The sequence below is a fragment of the Podarcis cretensis genome (assembly GCF_951804945.1).
Source record: "Podarcis cretensis genome assembly, chromosome: 1".
Taxonomy (NCBI): Eukaryota; Metazoa; Chordata; class Lepidosauria; order Squamata; family Lacertidae; genus Podarcis; species Podarcis cretensis.
In genome coordinates this window covers 60,988,147-61,009,437 of record NC_137170.1, presented here as the reverse complement: position 1 = coordinate 61,009,437, position 21,291 = coordinate 60,988,147, and the positions used below count along the sequence as shown (strand labels likewise).

At 42.3% G+C, this 21,291-nt stretch overlaps 1 protein-coding gene across 1 annotated transcript in view; it reads left to right on the top strand.

Moving 5' to 3' along the window:
• Positions 1-17,370, top strand: part of NADSYN1 (NAD synthetase 1) — a 30,850-nt gene extending 13,480 nt beyond the window's left edge. The window contains exons 12-21 of the mRNA XM_079966977.1: positions 1,940-1,988; positions 4,536-4,638; positions 6,240-6,408; positions 7,503-7,638; positions 8,629-8,735; positions 9,522-9,653; positions 10,401-10,470; positions 11,346-11,474; positions 12,955-13,131; positions 16,907-17,370. Of these exons, the coding sequence (XP_079823103.1) occupies positions 1,940-1,988; positions 4,536-4,638; positions 6,240-6,408; positions 7,503-7,638; positions 8,629-8,735; positions 9,522-9,653; positions 10,401-10,470; positions 11,346-11,474; positions 12,955-13,131; positions 16,907-16,960 (1,126 nt within the window). The 3' untranslated portion in view covers positions 16,961-17,370. The remainder of the gene's footprint in view (positions 1-1,939; positions 1,989-4,535; positions 4,639-6,239; positions 6,409-7,502; positions 7,639-8,628; positions 8,736-9,521; positions 9,654-10,400; positions 10,471-11,345; positions 11,475-12,954; positions 13,132-16,906) is intronic.
• Positions 17,371-21,291: the final 3,921 nt, after the last annotated feature.

Here is a 21,291-nt window from a genome sequence, read left to right as displayed (position 1 = left end):
CCCCTCCATGATCAGTCCCAAAAGCCTTAGTTTGTACTCCTGGGCTCCCCAACCCCCTTTACTAGGTCAGCCATGTGTCTTTAGAGCAGGGAAAGAAATCATTAATCCTTATTGGAGATTTAAAAACGAGATATTGAACTTCTGAACAAAGTGTTCTACAAAGTGTGCTCATTTTCAAGGCTGATATTTCTGCAAGCTTCCCTCCAAGGTTGATAGCTTAGTAAACAGATTTGGAGCAGTTTGGAACTTAATAGCAAGCAACATTTTCATTCTCCATAACTGAACACTGTTGAGCCTCAGCCTTCTGCTAAGTGCACATTGATTCTCTGTGGTGAAATGTGATGAACAATGACAGAATCCTTCTTACAGACTTTTTTCTAACCTTCATTTTGGTACAGTCTACCTTCTAATTCCATTTTTCTATTATTATTTTTAATGCCTTAAGTATTCTTATGGAAAGTGAAAATTATGTACTACATTATAGCCTTCCCTCACCCTTTCCCATTGTGTTCAAAAGTTCTAAAAATGAAAATGAACAGGCACATCAATACTAGACACATTTAAATGGAATTTATTTCAGAGGAATTGACTTCCTGAAATAAAATACAGATAGAAGCCACATGTGAAGTATCCGTTGCTTGGACATTTCAGACCCTTGCTACCAGGAGCTTCTGCTCATTTGTGCTAATTCTAAGCAAGCATATGTAGGACTGTGATCTAAACCTAGTTCTGAAAAGCACATGTCTGATGTAACAGTGTAAGGTCGTTCTGTAAGATAGATTAAGGATTTGGTTGAATAATTGGGAATATAGTGGGTATACCTGAAGGAGCATCTCCACCTCCATCATTAAACCCTGAAGTCCTCCTCTGAGGGTCTTCTGGCAGTTCCCTCACTGCGAGAAGTGAGGTTACAGGGAACCAGGCAGAAGGCCTTCTTGGTAGTGGGGCCCGCCCTGTGGAACACCCTCCCTTCAGATGTTAAGGAAATAAACAACTATCTGACTTTTAGAAGATATGTGAAGGCATCCCTGTAGCAGGAAATTTTTAATGTCTGATGTTTTACAATTTTTAATATATGCTGTAAGCTGCCCAGAGTGGCTGGGAAAACCCAGCTAGTTGGGTGGGGTATTATTTATTTATTTATATTATTATTAATTATCATATCAGACTAAGACTGGGAAGTCCAGGTTCAAATCCCTACTCAACCATGGAGGTCAGTGGGTGACCTTGACCCAGCATAATCTACTCTGTGAGGACAAGATTGTTTATTTGTGTACACACGTGTGTGAGAGAACCATGTATATTTCCCTGAGCTCCTTTGGTAGGATATAAATAAAATAAAAATAAAATAAGCATCTTGCAGGCCTCTTTTTCCATGATTTTAGCACTAGGGTATGGATAGGATGCAATCATTGCTCTGTTCTGGAAAAGGAACAGTTCCCCCAGCCCATCTCACTTACTGTTGGTATATCTGTTGAAAGAGCAAAGCTGTGGTTTATATCTAAATGTGCCCTTCATAACTGAAATGAAATGCCTGGATCCATTTCAGTCTGAGTTCATGTCCCTGTCACGACACTGAAACTGCCTTGGTCACCCAGGTTGAAGACATTTGTTGATGGAGTGTGACCATGCTCATTCTCCTAGTCCTCTTCATGGTTCTCGATAGCATTGACCCGGTTTAAGTAACTTGCTCTGTAACCCTGTGACACCTACCTGGAAATAAGTCACACTGATTTCATTGGAGCTTATTTCTGAGTAAATATGCATAGGATTGTGCTGTCAGTTGTGTGTGTGTATGTGCAATGTAAATAGAGACCATGAAATTCATAATAAAATATAGGGGCTGCCAAGGTGCAATCCCAGGAGAAGCTCCAATGATTTTGTGAGAATGTGCCTTCTTTCCTCAGTCATCTTGAAACAGATGCTCTTTTGCTTTCAGCCTTGGCCCTGCATGTTGGCTTTGGGACTATTTGCGGCGCAGTAAACAGGTAAAGACTTCTACTCCCTCATTCAACTAAATTAGCCTTCCCCAATCTTATGTCCTTCAAAAAATTTGGACTACAACTCAAAATATCTCGGGGGCACCAGGTTGGAGAAGGCTGGTTTTTTTTTAAATTTTAAAAAGGGTAATGGAAAGTCTGCATGGATTTTGAGATGAAGATACTTTTAACTTAGAATTGCAGGTTGCCCATTCTTGTTTCTTTCTGAAATAGGTAGCAAAAATGGTGTTTAGGGAGTGTTTTTTACTGTTTAAAGATGTTTTGACTTCATTTGATCTGCTTGATTGCCCCCCCCCCAATGCATAGTATTCCACAGCCCCTAATGTCTTAAATTTAAGGAGACAGCTGGGGAAAATCAGTAAAGACATGCTTAGTGAATTGCCTTGGAAACAGGACGCAGTTTTGCTTGCCATGAATAGGGATTTGATGTGCTGACACACTTCTTTTATTTTTTAAAGTTATATTCATATGCAGGCAGCTTTATTATATAATTAACTCTATCTTAAAAATCAGTGAAGTGTCCTTTGTCCAAAAATGGATTTCAGGGCAGTGCACACTTTTTTTAAAAAGCACCCAATTACAAAAATACAAACCAACAACAAAATTTAAGAGGAATAAAACCACTTAACCGGACAAAAATAAAATTTTTAATGCCTGGGTAAGTAAAAAAGGTTTTAATCCAGTGCCGGAAATAATACATTGTTGATGCCATGCATATCTGCCTCAGGAGGGCATTACATAGTTGTGTTGCCACCATAGACAAAGCCATCTCTCTTGCATATATATGATGTACTTTTCCTAAAGATGGAAGGCAGAGAAGGACCACCTTGGACTATCATAGTGCATAGACAACTTGGTGTGGGAGGAGGTGCCTCTTCTGATACTTGGGGCCTGAGTTGGTATGGGTTTTTAAAGGAAAGCACTAGCACCTTGAACTGCCTGATAATGAATATGGAGTCTATGGGTGGTATTCAGCTAAATCATTGTGCCAGTTTCCCACCCCTACTTCAGAACCACATGTTCAGTACACTCCATGTTCACTACATTTCTGGTAATATGGCTGCTTCCAAGTAAATCAGCCAGAAACAAAACAAAAGGCCTACAGTGCTATTCTACCCATATCTACTTAGAAGTAAGTTTTATTAGGGTTAGGATCACAGCCTTACAGTATAAGAGACGTGATACATAAGGGAAAAGGAATGAGGAAGGCATTCCGGTACCAACTGTTTCATACCGTTCACAAACGTATTGGATATTTTTGTTATCTTCTGTGTACATCACCTTGAGGTGGTTGCTTAGAAGGTGAATGATAAATTGATTACGATGATGATAGTCATTATGCAACAATATTATTATCCGGAAGGAACACAGCAGAAATAAATTCTGAGAAAGGTAGAGTCAAATGGGAGTTGTTCTCAGCCAAATGACGGAAGGGGCCTTGTTTTGTCACCTCTCCCCTTGCACTTTCCAAAATCATATGAGAAAAGGTATGCATTTTAATTCTGATCTGAGAAGGGAGACTTGGGACCACAGCTGGCCAGAAGTGAATAAGATTAGGGTGGATATATACCGTATTTTTCGCCCTATAGGACACACTTTTTCCCCTCCAAAAATGAAGGGGAAATGTGTGTGTGTCCTATGGGGCGAATGCAGGCTTTCGTTGAAGCCTGGAGAGCGAAAGGCGTTGGTGCGCACTGACCCCTCTCACTCTCCAGGCTTCAGGAAGCTATCCGCAAGCCTCGCGTTCCCGGCGGGAGGTCCCGCCGGGCGTGCAAGGCTTGGGGCGAGCAAGGCTTGGGGCGGCATCCTGCAGCCCGAAGCAGGGGGCAAGCTGCGGAGCCCGCCCCTTGCTTCGGGCAGATGTCCATAAGCCTCGCGCGCCTAGCGGGAGGTCCCGCCGGGCGTGCAAGGCTTGGGGCGCGCAAGGCTTGGGGCAGCAGCCTGCAGCCCGAAGCAGGGGGCAAGCTGCGGAGCCCGCCCCTTGCTTCGGGCAGATGTCCATAAGCCTCGCGCGCCTAGCGGGAGGTCCCGCCGGGCGTGCAAGGCTTGGGGCTGCAGCCTGAAGCAGGGGGCCAGCTGTGGAGCCCGCCCCCTGCTTCGGGCAGATATCCGCAAGCCTTGCGCGCCCGGCAGGAGGTCCCGCCGGGCGTGCAAGGCTTGGGGCGGCAGCCTGCAACCCGAAGCATGGGGCCAGCTGCGGAGCCTGCCTCCTGCTTCAGGCAGATGTCCGCAAGCCTTGCGCGCCCGGCGGGAGGTCCCGCCGGGCGCGCAAGACTTGGGGCGGCAGTCTGTTCTGGGGGCTGGGGTCAGGGGAAGCTCAGGCTTCCTCCGCGCCAGCCCCCGCGCCTGGGGGGGAAATAATTTTTTTCCCTTTATTCCCCCCCCCAAAAAAAACTAGGTGCGTCCTATGGGGCGGTGCGTCTTATGGCGCGAAAAATATGGTAGTTTGTCCAGTGGTGGGCTGAATAGTCAGATACATGGTTGCCAACAATGTTCTGTTTTCTTTCTTTCCCCACTCTGTTGCAATTCGTTAAGGGAGGATTTCTTTTGCCACTTAGTGGTGGCGTGGACAGTTCTTCTGCAGCCTGCGTTGTGTACTCCATGTGTCTTCAGGTTTGTTATGCAGTACAGAATGGAAGTAAGTGCACATGAATAGCTGTGATGACCGGAAGTTAGCTATAGATCAGAGATGTGATCCTCTGGATGTTGTTAGACTCCAGCATCCATGAGCCCTGGCCAGCTTAGCTAGTGAGGGATGATGGGAGTTGTAGTCCACCAACATCCGGAGGGCCACAGCTTCCCCATCCCTGCTGTAGATGCTGGGGATGTTTTTACAAAGAATTTGTTTTCAAACTTTCCAGGAACTCTTTCCAGTTCCGATCAGTTTGCTGAATGTGTGAAGCTGACTTAGATTGAGTCAGACCACTTGTCTGTCTAGCTCAGTAGTATTGTCAGCAGACAGCCAATCTTCAGAGTCTTGGGCAAAGAGATGACTTTCTCAGAGGATGCTAAGAATCCTCTGCCTGCGAATCATGTGCTTTACTATTGAGCTGCAACCTTTCTGAGCAGCTGGCCCAGAACCTGGGCATGTTACAGAGGATCATGTGGCTTATCTTAGGTCACACACACAGCTCATTTAGAGCATATGGCAAGCACTGAGAGTGTACTCTTAATATTCCTCTGAAGTTGTACGTTGCAGAGGAAGTTCAGTAGTCTGAGCATGTTGTCTTTCAAAGAAGGTAGTCCCGCATTAGTGGTCTTCTTACTGAGATGTTCCTGAGGAGCTTTCAAGAAACCTCAGCATTCTAAGCAAAACAGTTTTGAAAATGTCTTTCAAAGTATGTCTTGCACTTAGAGTCTATGCTTTAGATAAAGGTGGGATCTGTTTTACAGAGCGGGAACTAGAATCCAAGACTGGAACAAGAGGGAGTCAATACTTTTAATTTGGCCTAGCCCCTTTGTAGTGTTCAAAATAACGGAAACAATTCTTTTTGATCTTTTGAGTCACACAGTGTGTTAGGCTGTAATCAGCACAGCTTAGAATCATACTCCCAAATTGCTTAAGACTGCAATCTTAAAACATACTCAACTAAGGAAGTAGGTCTTGATGAACACAGTGGGATTTATGTCCAACTAAACATGCATAGGATTGTGTTGTTTGGTGTGTTAGAACCGAAAGCAGATTGAGCTCCTTTATTGAACCAAGGCTGTTTACCTGATTTCTCTCAGGTTTAATTTCTTTATTTTATTTATAGATTTTCAGTTATACGCTCTTATCACTTTACATTCTTGTTCAATAATTCTTTTGGATTCCCTACCCAGCATCCCATGACATTTCTTTGTACATCTTAATTAGCTGCATATACAGTAATACCTCCACCTGATTTTCAGCCTTGTCACCCTCAGGTTTAATTTCATATCACTTACATTGTTTGGAACAAATGTAATCACATTTAAGAAGTTCTATTCTGCTACCAAGGAGTGGTAAAGAGTCCAAACTTTTCCAAAAAAGGGAGAAATGCTTCCTTCAAATAACTTCCCCCAAAGTATGCATTTTCATCTTTAAATTAAATATTTGCCCTTCAGTTTAAAGTAAGCTTACCAGCATCAATAAACTGTATTCAGAATACTTACCAACACAGAATTATGTTACTTTATGAAATGATGCAACTGCTTTTAGTTCTGATACACTCAATTCATCTCTCATTTCCCGCCTCCCTCCTTTCTTACCGTTTTCAGATCAGAGTGTGCTGGACGATGTGCGCAAAATAGTAAATGATGAGGCCTACACACCAAAGGAGCCTCAGGAACTTTGTGGACGTGTCTTAACAACTTGCTACATGGCTAGTGAAAACTCCTCTCAGGAAACATGCAATAGAGCCAAATGTTTGGCTGAAGAGATAGGCAGGTATATGAATGATAAATGCTTGATAAACTGTAAGTTGTGATTAAAAACCTTGATACAGATCTAGCAGTACCATTAGACAGGGGCATTGTGTTCAGATACGCATCTGCAGTAGCTACTAGCCATGTTGCATATGCATGCAACAGTTGCTGGAAATCACAGGAGGGAAGAGCCAACCCTTGTATGGGTATGGGATTTTCTCCACGTGGAGATAGTTGCCCCTACGTTAGCTGTCTCCAGGCATCAGTCAAGATGCATTTGTTTCTTCAGACCTCCGCAAATCGTTGATGTAAAGTCAGAGATGTTGCTAGATTATTTCTGGCTTTTATTTTCATCTTCTGGCTTGTATTTTTTATGTATTGTTGGTTTTTCAGTATTTTATTTTATCGGTGTATTTTAGAAATTCAAGTCACTTTGAGGTTGGTTACTAGACTGCCTCAAATACTTAGTAAGTGTAAATAGTAAGAACTGGGCAGGGCGGGGGGGAAGCACATTAACTTTTGTAAAGATCGGCAAGGCTAGAGAACTTGGTAGTTTAATCAGAAATCTAAAGTGTCTTCTGTGACATTCAGTTCTAACTTGTCTATCTTCAGTGAGTTAAACACCTGACAAACTTTGGCTTGGTTCCTGAGCTAAGTGAATTTAAGGAAGTTCATGAAATAAAAGTTTATTGTTGCCTTCTCCCCTACAGCTGTTGCCTGAGCCCCCTAAAATCTCTCTGGAGGTTTGGGGGGGTTGTCTTGAAGATTGTAGAAGGAGGTATTGTTATGGGAGGTGGGGATGGAAAGTGTTCATTCTGTGAACTTCAATAAGCCATCTGGGGACCAAGCCTAGTTTTGCACAGGAATCTCTTCCCCCAGAAGCCTCCGGGGGGAACATTGTTCGCCAGGCTTTTCGTGATTCTTAGGGGTCTCTGCAGGTTAGATGAGGAGACAGGAAGCTTTCCTTCTATGAACTTCCCTAGGTTAACTTATATTTGGCTCCAAGCCTTTAATTCTTGTTAGACAGTAAAGTATGTTAAAGCAAACTTATGAATTTTGTCTTGATGAGGTAGAGAATGCTTTTCTTTGGTGGTAAGTATTTGTTTCTTCTCTCAGTTATCATATAAACATAAACATAGATGGAGCTGTGAAGGCTGTTTGGAGCATTTTCAATGCCGTAACAGGACGATTGCCCCAGTATAAAGTACATGGAGGAAGTGCCACGGAAAATATGGCCCTACAAAATGTGCAGGTAATTTTATCTATATTTATTTTTTCCTACTGATTTACTGGGGACTTGGTGATTCTTCTGACTATGGTAGACTTAGCTGCTGAAGTCAGATTTCTCTCGCTTTAGACTGACATCATATACAGTGGTGCCTCGCAAGACGAAAAGAATCTGTTCCGCGAGTCTCTTCGTCTAGCGGTTTTTTTGTCTTGCGAAGCAACCCTATTAGCGGATTAGCGGCTTAGTGCTATTAGCGGCTTAGCGGCTTAGGAAAAAGGGGGGGGCGGAAAAAAAATCGCAAGACTCGCAAGATGTTTTCGTCTTGCAAAGCAAGCCCATAGGGAAATTCATCTTGCGAAGCGCCTCAAAAACGGAAAACCCTTTCGTCCAGCGGGTTTTTCGTCTTGCGAGGCATTCGTCTTGCGGGGCACCACTGTAATTTCTCTTTCTTGCAGTTTTAGTTCTCTTTCTTCGCTAGCAACATCTATTGCCTACTGTCCTTAGGAAGAGGAGTTGGCTCTTTTGCACTTCTTACAATACAGAGTAATCTACTAAACATTCCAATAACTGACCTTGCTCCCACTTACTTTGTTATGTCAGGAACCTCATGCCTGGGAGCTGAATATGGCCTTTCAGACCTCTGTGTCTGTCCCTTGAGACTCTCCCCAGGCCACACATCCTCCTTAGGCATGTCCTTGTGAGTTTTTGCCTGGCTGGAATGTGTCTTGAACTCTGATAGTGCCTCTTGCTTGCTTGGATAGAGGATAGAAAGGGGTGCATGAATTTCTGCGTAAGCACCAGCCTACTGATATTCATTGCCCCACCCACTTTGGCCTCTGCCCACCACAGGCATGTGGCCCCCAGAAGGTTCCCCAGAAGGAAATGTGGCCCGCAGGCTTTATGTAATTCATACTGTTCTTAATATCCTCTTGCTGAGACTGTTCGACCTGCCACAACCTGCCACTAGAGAATTCCTTCTTCCTTAAAACCTGGTTGTCTATATTTGACTTCTAGGCCAGGATAAGAATGGTACTTGCCTACCTGTTTGCACAGCTGTGCCTATGGAGTCGCGGAATGCCAGGTGGATTGCTAGTGCTTGGAACATCTAATGTGGATGAAAGGTATGCATCTTAGGGGTTAGGAATGAAGCTCTCTAAATAACTTCAGTAGATATCTAAAATGCTGGTAGAGACAAAAATATCATTGATGGGTTTGGGTTTTGTTACAAAACATAGTACTAATCTCAAAAAACAACAACAAAAACTTGTCCAGTTTTCTTCTATATTCCAGTTTGGTGCCTCAGCAATCATTTAGTTTACCTGCTCAGCATTTTGGTTTTCTACAATCAGCTTTTGGGTTTTGTTTCTGCTTTCTCATTATCTTTTGTTCCACTTTCGTTAACATCAGTTAAACAGTTACTGAAAACATATACATAACCATTTAATAGGATATAGGAAGTGGATTGAGAAAGTTGTGCGTGTAGTACACACCTTTTACTTTCTCAATATGTTTGCTTAATATGTCTGATTAAAAATGGATGGCAAACTGTACTGATCAAGTAGAGTCCATTAATTCAGTTATGTAATATCTGTCAACTATTACCATGATGGCACAACATCCAGCTGTTCAGGGCTGACCGAAAGTGGGAAGTGGGTCATTCCAGGAATACTAAAGTTTCTCATGTTTTGTCTGAAACAACTAATAGTAGATTCTCCTTCTGTGGAAATTTCAAAGAAAGGAGTTGTTCAGACAGTCATGGTCATGAATTTCAGTGAGTCTACTCTGGATAAACATTAGTTGAACACAACCACTAAAATGTTTAAACAGTTGCATGACAATGTGTAAGAATCTCTCATTTCCTTTCTGGATTAAATGCAAAGTAAAAATACTTGTGTTCTGTCTGTCAGCCTTCGTGGATATTTCACAAAGTATGACTGTTCCAGTGCTGACATCAACCCTATTGGTGGAATTAGGAAGACAGACTTGATCAGCTTTATCCAGTATTGCATCGATAATTTTCACCTAACGTCGCTCAGAAGGTAAGACGTGCAGTGATGAAGCTTAGACTTTCCTTTAAACTGGACTACACTCTTGACACCACAAACTCTCCCATGATGGTTGCATGTTAGTATGATTGAACCCAATTAGAACTTTTGACTAAATTTCAATCCGTTTTTGAATGCCAGCAAGAAACAGTATTGCTTACCCTAAAGAACGATTGTATTTGAGAGCTTACTTGACCAATGGGAAATAGTTTCCTGAGGCCAACTGTATTCCATCATCTTGACATTGATTGACAATTTATGTATGCTTGCCATTCAGTAGAAACAAAACCACAAAGGAGATAATAGTGGGAACTGCACGTGACAGACACCCGCACTTAAAATAGGTGCTGGGTAATATGTTTTATTGGAAAAATCCCTCTGTGTATTCCCACAGCAGACATTTTCATGTAACTCAGAGGACCTAAGTAAGATTGAGGCACCTTTACAACAAAACTAGAACTTTATTTGTTTACACTTGAAGGGGGGTTATAGCTTAGTGGTTACCTTTGAAAGGCACAGCACTTTGTTTCAAACCAACAGTCTTTACAGAAGATTTAAGACCTTCCTTGACTTCACACTTAAACCTGTCCTTGGAAAGTCATATCTCCCCCTTGATAATTGTTCTGGGGAAAGGGAAACACAGTGAGTCCTTGATGTAAGTAAGCTTCCCCCTTGCAAGAAGAGCTAATTCTTCAAAGGATACCAAAAAACTAATCCGACTGGATTCTTTTTCTTTTTCAGTGTTGTGTCTGCACCCCCAACAGCAGAGTTGGAGCCCCTGATAAAAGGAGAGGTCACTCAATTAGATGAGGTAAAGGACAGCAACTACAAAAACCCCTTGGAAGCCTAATGTGTAGCTGCTGTTTGTTTGTTTGTTTGTTTGTTTGTTTGTTCGATTAATGTTCCTGATTACATTATGTGTTGGTTTTGTGACTCAGGCAGCACAAACAAATCAATGCAAATGTGCAAACATCACATCTTTTCCTTCAATTATTTCTCCAGCAAACCAATAAGGCATTTCAATTATAATATCTTGTATTGGACATGATGTCAGTGAGGGAAGCTTCTGCGCAGCCGAGAAGGCTTGGTCTGACAGCTCTGAGTTAGTTTGTGGCAGCTGTGAAAAAGGGAAATTCCATGCTCTGGATCAATAGAAAAGGAGTTGAAAAGAAAACTGCCAACATCACAGTGTCATCATGCAAATTTACACCACAACTCCTTCAGGAATACAATGTACAATTCTGGTTGCCTCACCTCAAAAAGGATATTGTAGGGTTGGAAAAGGTTCGGGAAAAGGCAACCAAAATGATCAAATGGATAGAGTGTCTCCCCTATGAGGGGAAGTTGCAGAATTGGGGAATTTTTAGTTAGAGAAAAGGTGAGCAAGAGGTGACGTGATAAGAAAATTAGGCATGCTATGGAGAAAGTGGTTTTCTCCCTCAGAAACTCGTTGACATCCAGTGAAGCCAAATGTTGGCTGGATGGGAATAATTCATTCTGCTTTGCTAGTTTTTTTAAAATTGAAAAGAGTTGCTTCTATATTTCAAATTGCTTTTTATTCTGCTGTGTATAAAGAAAAGTCTCTTTTCCTAGCCTCAGAACGATAACAGGGCTACATGAGTCTGATTCGGTTGATGGTGGCTCCTTAGGAACTCACGGTTTTTATCTTAATCCATGTGATTTCAGGAAGACATGGGGATGACGTATGCTGAACTCTCTGTATATGGCAAACTAAGGAAAATAGCCAAGTCTGGACCATACACTATGTTTTGCAAGCTAATCACAATGTGGAAAGATATTTGTACTCCAAGAGAGGTAATGAGAACCCTTGTCCCATGCTGGGAGGTGAGATTTGGGAGTTGGGATGCTGCAGAGATGAGTGACATGATATTTTGCAGGCAGGGTGCTAATGTTGGGCATGGTGTTCAAAGGCTGCAGCAATGAAATTGTCAGCTGCAGGAAAAGCTTAATGGCAGAAGGACTTGAGGTTGTCGTTTTGTTTTCTTTTGAGTGTAGAGGAGGAAGAGAATTCCATTTGGTCTGCATTTTTAAGCAAATGCAGGACCTACTTCTCAACTCCCAAACTAATACATTGATTAGAATATAATTATCTTTCAGTTGTTGTATTTCTCCAAATTGTTCTAAGATCAAACATACCACAATTCATTTAAAAATGCATATTTTATGATGAAATGTATTTTAAAATGTGTATGTTGAGATAAAATACATATTTAAAGTTGCATTTTATTGCATATTTAAATACATTCTTTGTAAAAACATATTTTTAAAATAGCAGATTATCATGGAAACAGAATAGAACTGATTTATAAATATATATGTGAAATTGACACAGGCTGGAAATGGACTGATGTGTCCATTCGGCCTCGGCCCAGTATACCTGAAGGAGCGTCTCCACCTCCATCGTTCTGCCCGGACGCTGAGGTCCAGTGCCGAGGGCCTTCTGGCGGTTCCCTCATTGCGAGAAGCAAAGCTACAGGGAACCAGGCAGAGGGCCTTCTCGGTCGTGGCGCCTGCCCTGTGGAACGCCCTCCCATCAGATGTCAAAGCAATAAATAACTACCTGACATTCAGAAGACATCTTAAGGCAGCCCTGTTCAGGGAAGTTTTTAATCTGTGATATTTTAGTGTATTTTTGGTTTTTATGGAAGCCGCCCAGAGTGGCTGGGGAGACCCAGCCAGATGGGCGGGGTACAAATAAATTATTATTATTATTATTATTATTATTATTATTATTATTATTATTTATTATTATTCCTATTGAGTGCTATATTCAGAAGAAAGGAGGTTGATGAGTATTTGGGAGAAGACAATTTTATCAATTAATTGGCCCAAGATTGATGTATTATGGGAATTTGGGAGTGAGTTGGAGACTTTCTCTCTTTCTGTGTGTGTCAGACAGAATTTGGCCACCATTTTGGACAGAGTCCATTTTTTATGCACATGTCATTGGCAGGTCCTTCAGCACAGATACTGAGGCTTAAGAACTTTATAGATTGTTAAAATTTGACCAAGAATATATAAGGTGAAATCAATTCAACCCTGAGAGATGCAGTGGCATAATTCAGACATCTTGCCAAGTCACGATTGAGGAAGCTTGGAATCAGTACATTCTGATACATATTCTGATGTGTATTCTCATTCTCTTGCTGAATCTAGTATGCTATACTAAAAAGATCCGTCTTTTAAGAGCCCTTTTCTCATCTGGGATTCTGATTGCGGTTGTGAAGCACCTTCAGGTTGTTTTATTCTTGAAATTTTGTGTGTTGTACACCAGGTGGCGTCCAAGGTTAAGCATTTCTTCCGAATGTATTCTATCAATCGACACAAAATGACAATTCTCACCCCATCCTACCATGCTGCAGACTATAGCCCTGATGACAACCGTTTTGATCTGAGGCCCTTTCTTTATAATACCACCTGGTCCTGGCAATTCAGGTGCATAGATGAACAGGTAAGTGGGAACCTTTTCTTTATTTAATGTCAGAGCCCAAGTGCGGGGAACATTTGACCCTCCAGATGTTGCTGACCTGCAACTTCCATCGCCCCCTAGGCCTAGTCCATAGCTCAACAACATCTGAAGGGCAATTTTCCATAGTTGTTGACATCATGATGATGCATAATATACTCAGTATATGTATAATGGAAGTGTGGTTAGTAATGTACAGTGGTACCTCTGGTTACGTACTTAATTCGTTCCGGAGGTCCGTTCTTAACCTGAAACTGTTCTTAACCTGAAGCACCACTTTAGCTAATGGGGCCTCCTGCTGCTGCCGCACTGCCGGAGCACAATTTCTGTTCTCATCCTGAAGCAAAGTTCTGGGTTAGCGGAGTCTGTAACCCGAAGCGTATGTAACCTGAAGCGTATGTAACCCGAGGTACCATTGTACATCTCCAGTAGAGAGAAAACAGTGGCCATAACAAGGAGCTAAAATATTCTATAGAAATGGAAAATATTGAAGTAGTTAAGTGTTATGGAGACCCTTATAAGCAAGCAGAAGTTCATTTAATGTATGAGCTATTCTTTTGTGCATCTTATAGGCACCCTTTCTCTTGAGGCAGGTCAGCATGGCAGACATTACCATCAAATTTCATAGCCAAGCAGGGATTGGAATCTGGGTTTCTTGGGTCCATGCACAACAGTTTAGCCCAGAGGTGGAAAACCTGTGGCCCTCTAGCTCCCATCAGCCCCAGACAGCATGGCCAGGAATTTTTTTTTAAAAGGGGGGGGGGTCTGTAGTCCAGATTCCTCACTGTTCAAGCCTACACTAGTAATGGCATTTGTTTACAATCATCTAGCTTTCGGAGCAAAAGTTGATGTCTGTGGATGTCAAAACTACCTCTTTTAAGGGGTCCAAAACCCATTTCCTAACTTGCTTTTTTTTTGTGGGGACCATTGGGTGAGGAAGCTTCTGAGCCATTGTCCATTCCCTCCTGTACAGGCAGAATGGATAGCTTTATGTAGCCTTCAATTTTGGGTACATGAGTGGGGAGAAGACATGTGTCTTGCAAAGCTTAGGCTCCCTCCTGAAATTACCTGTAATGAATGTGGTGGGCATTCATGGCCATGCTCCCTCTTTGCCTCTGTCTTTTGCAATACTATTTCTCACACCTGGATAAATGTGAGCTTACCCCAGCCAAGGCCTTGATTTAAATAATAATAATAAGTGTTTGTGGGGCTTGAACTGGCTTTCTTGCCCAAAGCAAGGTTCATTAGGTTCGTAGCTGAAGTCCTGCTTTGCAGCAGCATTCAGCCTGGTCAGTGGAGTTTTAGACCTGGATATGGTTCTGTTCCAAGACAAGGTACTGGAAGGTATGGAAAAGATCAAGCAAGCATCATAATTATGACTTGCTTGTGGTCTTCAGTCACAGCCGTAACATTATTTTAATGTATTTTCTTTTGCTGGACAGAGGAATGTTAACACCTTCACATTTTCCCTGCCAAAGATTTTTACACCTTGGTTGCCTTTAATAGTATGTTTATGCATGTAATAAAATGCTAATTCCCACCTCCCTGAAATGCCAGACATGCTGTAATAGTATCTGACTTCCTGGAAACGCAAGATAAAAGATGCCATGTGGTCCCTGCTTCTTTTCTTTCTTTCTTTTAAGCGTTGTATTGTTTTTCCATCATTTTTTCCACAACGTAGACCTGACCCAGTCTCATTGAAGTCAAAAGGGGGGAAAAACCTTACTAGCTTCAGTGAGAGCTCGTTTGGATGTTATTGCGGGGTCATATTTTTAAAATCTTTCTGTGCCTGTAATAATTTATGGGCATGATTAATCGGGGCTTAAGTATCTAATTACCCGGTATATTGGTGTAGTCATTAGCCTTTGCCAGATGCCTAGGCAATATTGCCAGGTCTTGCAGCCTTATGTGGAGCTTGGACTGCGCACAAGTGTTATGCTGGTAGCCGGATTGCTTAACTTAAGCAATTTGAATTGTCAGGAAGGATGACATTCCTAATATCTCATGTATTCAGGAGGCTAGAATTGTAGAGTAGGAAGGGATCCCAAGGATCATCTAGTCTGGCCCCCTGCAATGCAAAAATCTCAGCTAAAGCATCTATGACAGAACACCAGAATGATTTGTGTTGCAGGCCCAGGATCCCTCTTCCCATTCCTTGCCCCACTCATTCACTCAGCTAGTTTCTGGGGCTAAAGCTAAAGCCACATTCGATGCATTTGCAGACCCCTGCAAGTTTTGGCATTTCCCTTTTCACTCCCAGCTACTTCCCTGCCAGTATCCCTTTGAAGGCCACAAGTGGCACAGAGTTGAATTGTTGGTGTGAGCGAGGTGCACTTTTTCACACCAAAGCATTTCTGGGCCTCTCTCGTGGTCCTTGGGATGCTGTAGAAGGACTGCTGTGCTCTCTTCCCATCAGAGCCATGGAGGGACTTTAAGGGATGTAACTCTGCTGGGCAGGAGAGAGGGAGACACCCTGGTACAGCAATTTCAATTGCAGCTGCTCAGATCCTGAATGCTAGTCTATTTCCTACCATTAGTGTATGAGCACCAGTTATGGGTCGCGACTACAGCCCTATGAAATGTTGAAAGGAAGTACCCATTTAGTGTGGAAACTGTGGCTCATTGGAAACATGCTCATCATGATGAGGGGGCATGTATAGTGACCATTATGGGAGTTGGAGAGGAGAAAGGTGTCTTCTTCTTCTTCTTCTTCTTCTTCTTCTTCTTCTTCTTCTTCTTCTTCTTCTTCTTCTTTATACCCTGCCCACCTGGCTGCTTTTCCCCAGCCACTCTGGGCGGCTCCCAATAGAATATTAAAAACACCATAAAATATCAAACATTAAAACTTCCGTAAACAGGGCTGCCTTCAGATGTCTTTTAAAAGTAAGATTGCCTCGACATCTGCTGGGAGGGTGTTCCACAGGTTGGGCGCCACTACCAAGAAGGCCTTCTGCCTGGTTCCCTGTAACCTCACTTCTTGCAGGGAGGGAACCACCAGAAGGCCCTCGGAGATGGACCTCAGTGTCCGGGCTGAACGATGGGTGTGGAGATGCTCCTTCAGGTATACAGGGCCAAGGCCGTTTAGGGCTTTAAAGGTCAGCACCAACACTTTGAATTGTGCTCAGAAACATACTGGGAGCCAATGTAGGTCTTTCAGGACCAGTGTTATATGGTTTTTTAGTGTCCCTTGGTGAGAACAGACAGGGCAGAGCTTGTGCGATACAAGTTAAGCTATTTTCACGCAAGAGGAATTGCCACAGCCTGCTATGGCAAACAACCTGGGGTGCTTGCTTGCCTTCTCTACCAGTAGTTCTGCTCACAAGGAAGCACCCCAGTCTGCCATTTGGAACAGCATATTGGGTCCATTGACTCACAAAATCATTTCTGTGTTTCTCAATTTGTTTCCCTGCTGCTTGGAATACTGGTTGTGATATTTTACCCACAAGCAAATCTGTTTGTTGGGAGATATTCCAGGTTCCCTGCTTTAAACTGAAGGTTGAGATATGTTTGTCTTCCGAGCAAAGTGTGTTAGGTGACAAGCTTTCAGGAGACACTGTAGAGAAGTCATGGGCTGGAAGGGCTAAGAACCCCACCTGCTGATTCTGTTCCACTTTTTCTTGGAAGAAAAGGCCACAAAGGTTGGGGAGCTGATTCAGTTATTTGTGCATAACGTATAATTCAGCTCTTAATTGGAGTTTTGTCCTGCCTGGATCTTGATGAAAGGTTACGGTAAATGGTTGCTTGAACTTCTGATTTACAGGTTTCAAAAGTAGAATCCAAGGAAGTGAACTCCAAGCTTGAAGAAGTGGCTTGATTCCTCTCACTCTTGTTGATATCTTGAAGATCAGAAGTTCTGCAGGTTCCCGGAATTATTTTCATCATTATTTTTGATTATGTTACTGATTTATGTTACTGTAATATCAACAGTAGTAAACAATTCAAACTGAACACATAAAGTATGATTATGATTATAAAAAATTGTTCCAATTACACAGTTTAGTATGTTTTCTTGGTTTCTGATTGTCTCTTTATTAAGGACATTTTAGTCCTTGTTTTGAATCATCCCTCTCCACAGTTTGACATGAGACAGTCTCAGCTGTTTTTTTAAATCAATAGCTTTTATTTTTTTTAGAAAAATCAACAATCATGAATAATAAATTAAAATAAATGTTTAAACAGAAAAGAAGAAAAAGCACTGACGCAGAATAAAATTGCAGAATTGAATTGAATCAGTCTATTTTCTAAGAAATTGCTCTTGCTGTCATGAACCTGTGAGATTATAGAAGCGCCAAGTTTACGAATTCTAAAGTTGGTCAGACTCTTCATTATAATCAGTAACATGTGCAGAATTAAGACCAACAAAGTAATAATTCATTTGCACTTTTTGTATACATTAAAGATTTAAGATGGATCAGCAACATCTTGGATGACTGTTCCAAAACTTTGGTTACTTACGGGTCATATAATATGATTTGGCCATTTAAGTTGCCTGGATTTATTGCAGTGTTCTGGCTGGGGTGGCAACTTTTAGAACACGAGTAGTAGCTGTGTCTGAGGTTTTGGATGAAACAAAAAATGTTCAATACTTGGAAACCATTGGAATATATGGAAATAATTAATATGACCAACACCAGTCATAGCAACTCAATCTTTAGTTTGGGAAAATATTTGCTCCTCTAATGAACAGTCTGCATATGATTTTTCTCTTTTAACTTGTTGAACTGAAATCATAAAATTTTACAGTCACTGGCACATGTGGACGTGAAAAAATGATTTTTTTCCATTTTACTGTGCAATAAATTCACATTTTAATGAATCTAATTGGATCTGTTTTTATTTTTCATATTTTTTGTTATTTACATAGGTTTAACTGCTCTGGTCTGGTGGCTAGGACAGCAAATAGAGGCCCCGATTAAGCCTGGTAGTGGAGTATGTGATTAACTTTAAACGCGGATATAATCCTGCTGACGTCAGAATGGCCTAAACAGGGACTTCTGGGTTCTTTGCTTGGCACTTTTGATATTTAATAATTTAGTTAAACATTAAAACCCTTGAGAGCTTGCCCTTGCATTGCATTTTTGCATTGCTACCTAGGGTAGTTCCCATCTGCCTCCATTTTTATGTTACAGTGCTTATCTCTGATGAATTTTACGTAGTAGTTAGAGGCTAGCATATAAGTTATTGCCTTTTAGTGACAGGTCTGGTGGCTTGATTTGGCCCCCAGGTGCTTCATCTCTGGCTGCCAGCACAGCCACATCTCTCTTCCCTCCTACTCTAACCATCTGCCTACCCTATTCTGTCCCTTAGCTTTTTATTTCCACTAAAAATTGGTTCAACCCAGACTCACGACTGTAAGAACTAGGCTTTAGAACACCATATAGCGTGCAAGAAAACATCATATGCTTTGGAGACAAAAGGAAAGTCTCCACAGTGGGTATGAATTTGGTTCATGGCCTTATTTGTGAATGAACACCAGGGACTGTAGACTGGACAACCAGATTCTGAAGAAAAACAATTTGTTACTGGACTTTTCCAGAGAATTTATGTAGAAGGTTTTGCTTACCAATAGGCTTGGGGGCGGGGGGAGGGGGGGATCCGGTAAGAGTCTTTATGCTTAAGTAAACTTCTCTGTTGGCAGAATATGGTTGTGCAAGTCTCCCCACACACAGGAAACGGGGCAAGAGTGTGGAACAACTGAAGATTTAGAAAAGAGCCAAGTTCTCACAGTAGGAGTGGGGACTTTGGAGACTCGAAAAGCATTTCAAAACCCACTGAGAGATCATGGTATAGAGTTTGTCTGTTTGTTCATAATATGTACACAAATAGGAAAGAGATGATGAATAACAAAGCTCCCATTTAAACTAAACTTTAGTTTAAATTAAATCTTTCCAGGGTTGCCCATTCTCGGCCTAAATGGTCTTCTTGTCCCTTGTAGAATTGTGTAGAAACTAATCTGTGGCTTCTAAACCATCATGCTCCATACTTGCCTATTTGCCACACTTTTAAAAAAAAAGACAGTGGAGTTACTTTGACAGAAGGAGACAGGTTTGGAATGTCTGAAAAGCTTTGTGGTTCCCGTACCCGTAATATTCTCCCTCCCATGCTTTAATTAACTCCACATATGAGTTGGCCCATAAGTTGGCCCATTAAAATGCTGCAGGCCTTATTGGGATGGCTTCCAAACAGCTTCTCCCCAGGGTCACACTTAATGTTGTGAGTGACATTGGTCCATGCGCGTATTAGGCCAACACATGAGAAGGGCATTTTCAAATTCTTGGGGACTGATGTTACAGAGATGTAACAGGGCTTTAAATGCCAGACACAGATTTTAGCAACCACTGTGCACAGCCTGTAATGCTCAAATTGGTCCTTGCTTTTCACCTGCACACCTACTCCACATGTCTACATCCCCATGTTGATTGCGTTTACACTGACACCTCTGCAGTCAGCCAGGCACCCTTGTATGTGAGACCTGCAGGTACCTCATGCAATTGGCACACATACCTGGCAAGGACTTTTGTCTCTGCTTCTTCCATATTTAATGCCTAGAGAGCTGGGATATGGAAGCAGTCATTCATATTCATTTGCTTTTTGGTCTTCATCAAATAAAAAACTTGTCAAAAATGTTGAAGAGGTGATGTGCCAGAATTATGAAGGGGGAAAAATGAAATGGGTCTTTTATGTTTAAGAATAGCCCAGATGTGTGAAATGTTTGCTTCAGGAGACTGTGACCAAGTGTTCCCACCAAAATTTCCACAGTCACTTACACAGACTGTAAGTCATAAGGTGGTCATGTGACACCATTGTTTGGCTATGCTGTCTTCCTGGAATTGACCTCATTACATTTTTTAAAAATACGTTGCATTGTGAGACACTTATGATTCATATAAAGCTAGATTCTTCTGAAAGTTCCATAAGTCTCTCCTCTTGGCTCTCCCTCGCTGTTTTTAGCTTACTTGCACTAAGGTTCACAGTGTCATCTGTGTCTTGCAAGTGTGTGGCCAAAATTATAGGAAAAGGGGAATGAAATAGTCTCTCTTGATTTTTTTTTAGGGGCCTGGAGGCCAGCTAATTTTTAACGAGGGCTATATTTTTTAGCTGAATAAGGGTAAAATAGCCAGCAATGTTGGCCCATATGTATGAGCTGAGACATTGGCAAAAAGCTCATTAACCCTCTTTCCCTCCCATTGTGAACAGAAACAGAGTCACTGACTTCGTTTACTTTAGTGCCTCACTGCCATTTTCTTATGTCTTGGCATGAGCAAAATAGTTTTTGGCTGAACTAAAAATAATAAGCCTTATGGCAACTTGGAAGGCTGTTTTGGTTTGCACATCTCATGTTTGTTGACTGGAAAAATAGCCTTTTGGGTAAAGAGATGCCTTTATCTGTTCCTGCAGTGGTCGGAGAAAGGATTTAAGTGCCTTCTGCCTTTGTCTCTGCTTAGGAGGAAGTGGCTGGTGTACATAATGGGGGCATGGGATTAGGTAGGAGCTGTGCAGAGGGTAAGAGAGAGAACCTGGAGAGGGGCTGGATCTAGGTCTTAATTTATCAGCTAGTGAACACTGAAACAAGCACATTTTCCCTTAATGTGGCACCTGTGCTAGCCGTGATCTGGTGTGAACACCACACTGTTCCATCCTCATGAAATAGCTGATACAGTCTCACTGCAAGTGTTTGCGTATTTTAGATTAGGGTGATGTATGCTGCAGTGCTAAGGGACGCGGGTGGCGCTGTGGGTAAAACCTCAGTGCCTAGGCCTTGCCGATCACATGGTCGGCGGTTCGAATCCCCGTGGCGGAGTGAGCTCCCGTCTTTCGGTCCCAGCTCCTGCCCACCTAGCAGTTAAATAGGTACCCACCTAGTAGATAAATAGGTACTGCTTTATAGCGGGAAGGTAAACGGCGTTTCTGTGTGCTGCGCTGGTGCTGGATCGCCAGAGCAGCTTCGTCACGCTGGCCACGTGACCCGGAAGTGTCTCTGGACAGCGCTGGCCCCCGGCCTCTTAAGTGAGATGGGTGCACAACCCTAGAGTCGGACACGACTGGCCCGTACGGGCAGGGGTACCTTTACCTTTACCTTTTATGCTGCAGTGCTATATTATAAGAGTTTAAAGCCCTCATGAAATGGCAAACCACACTTTTGGG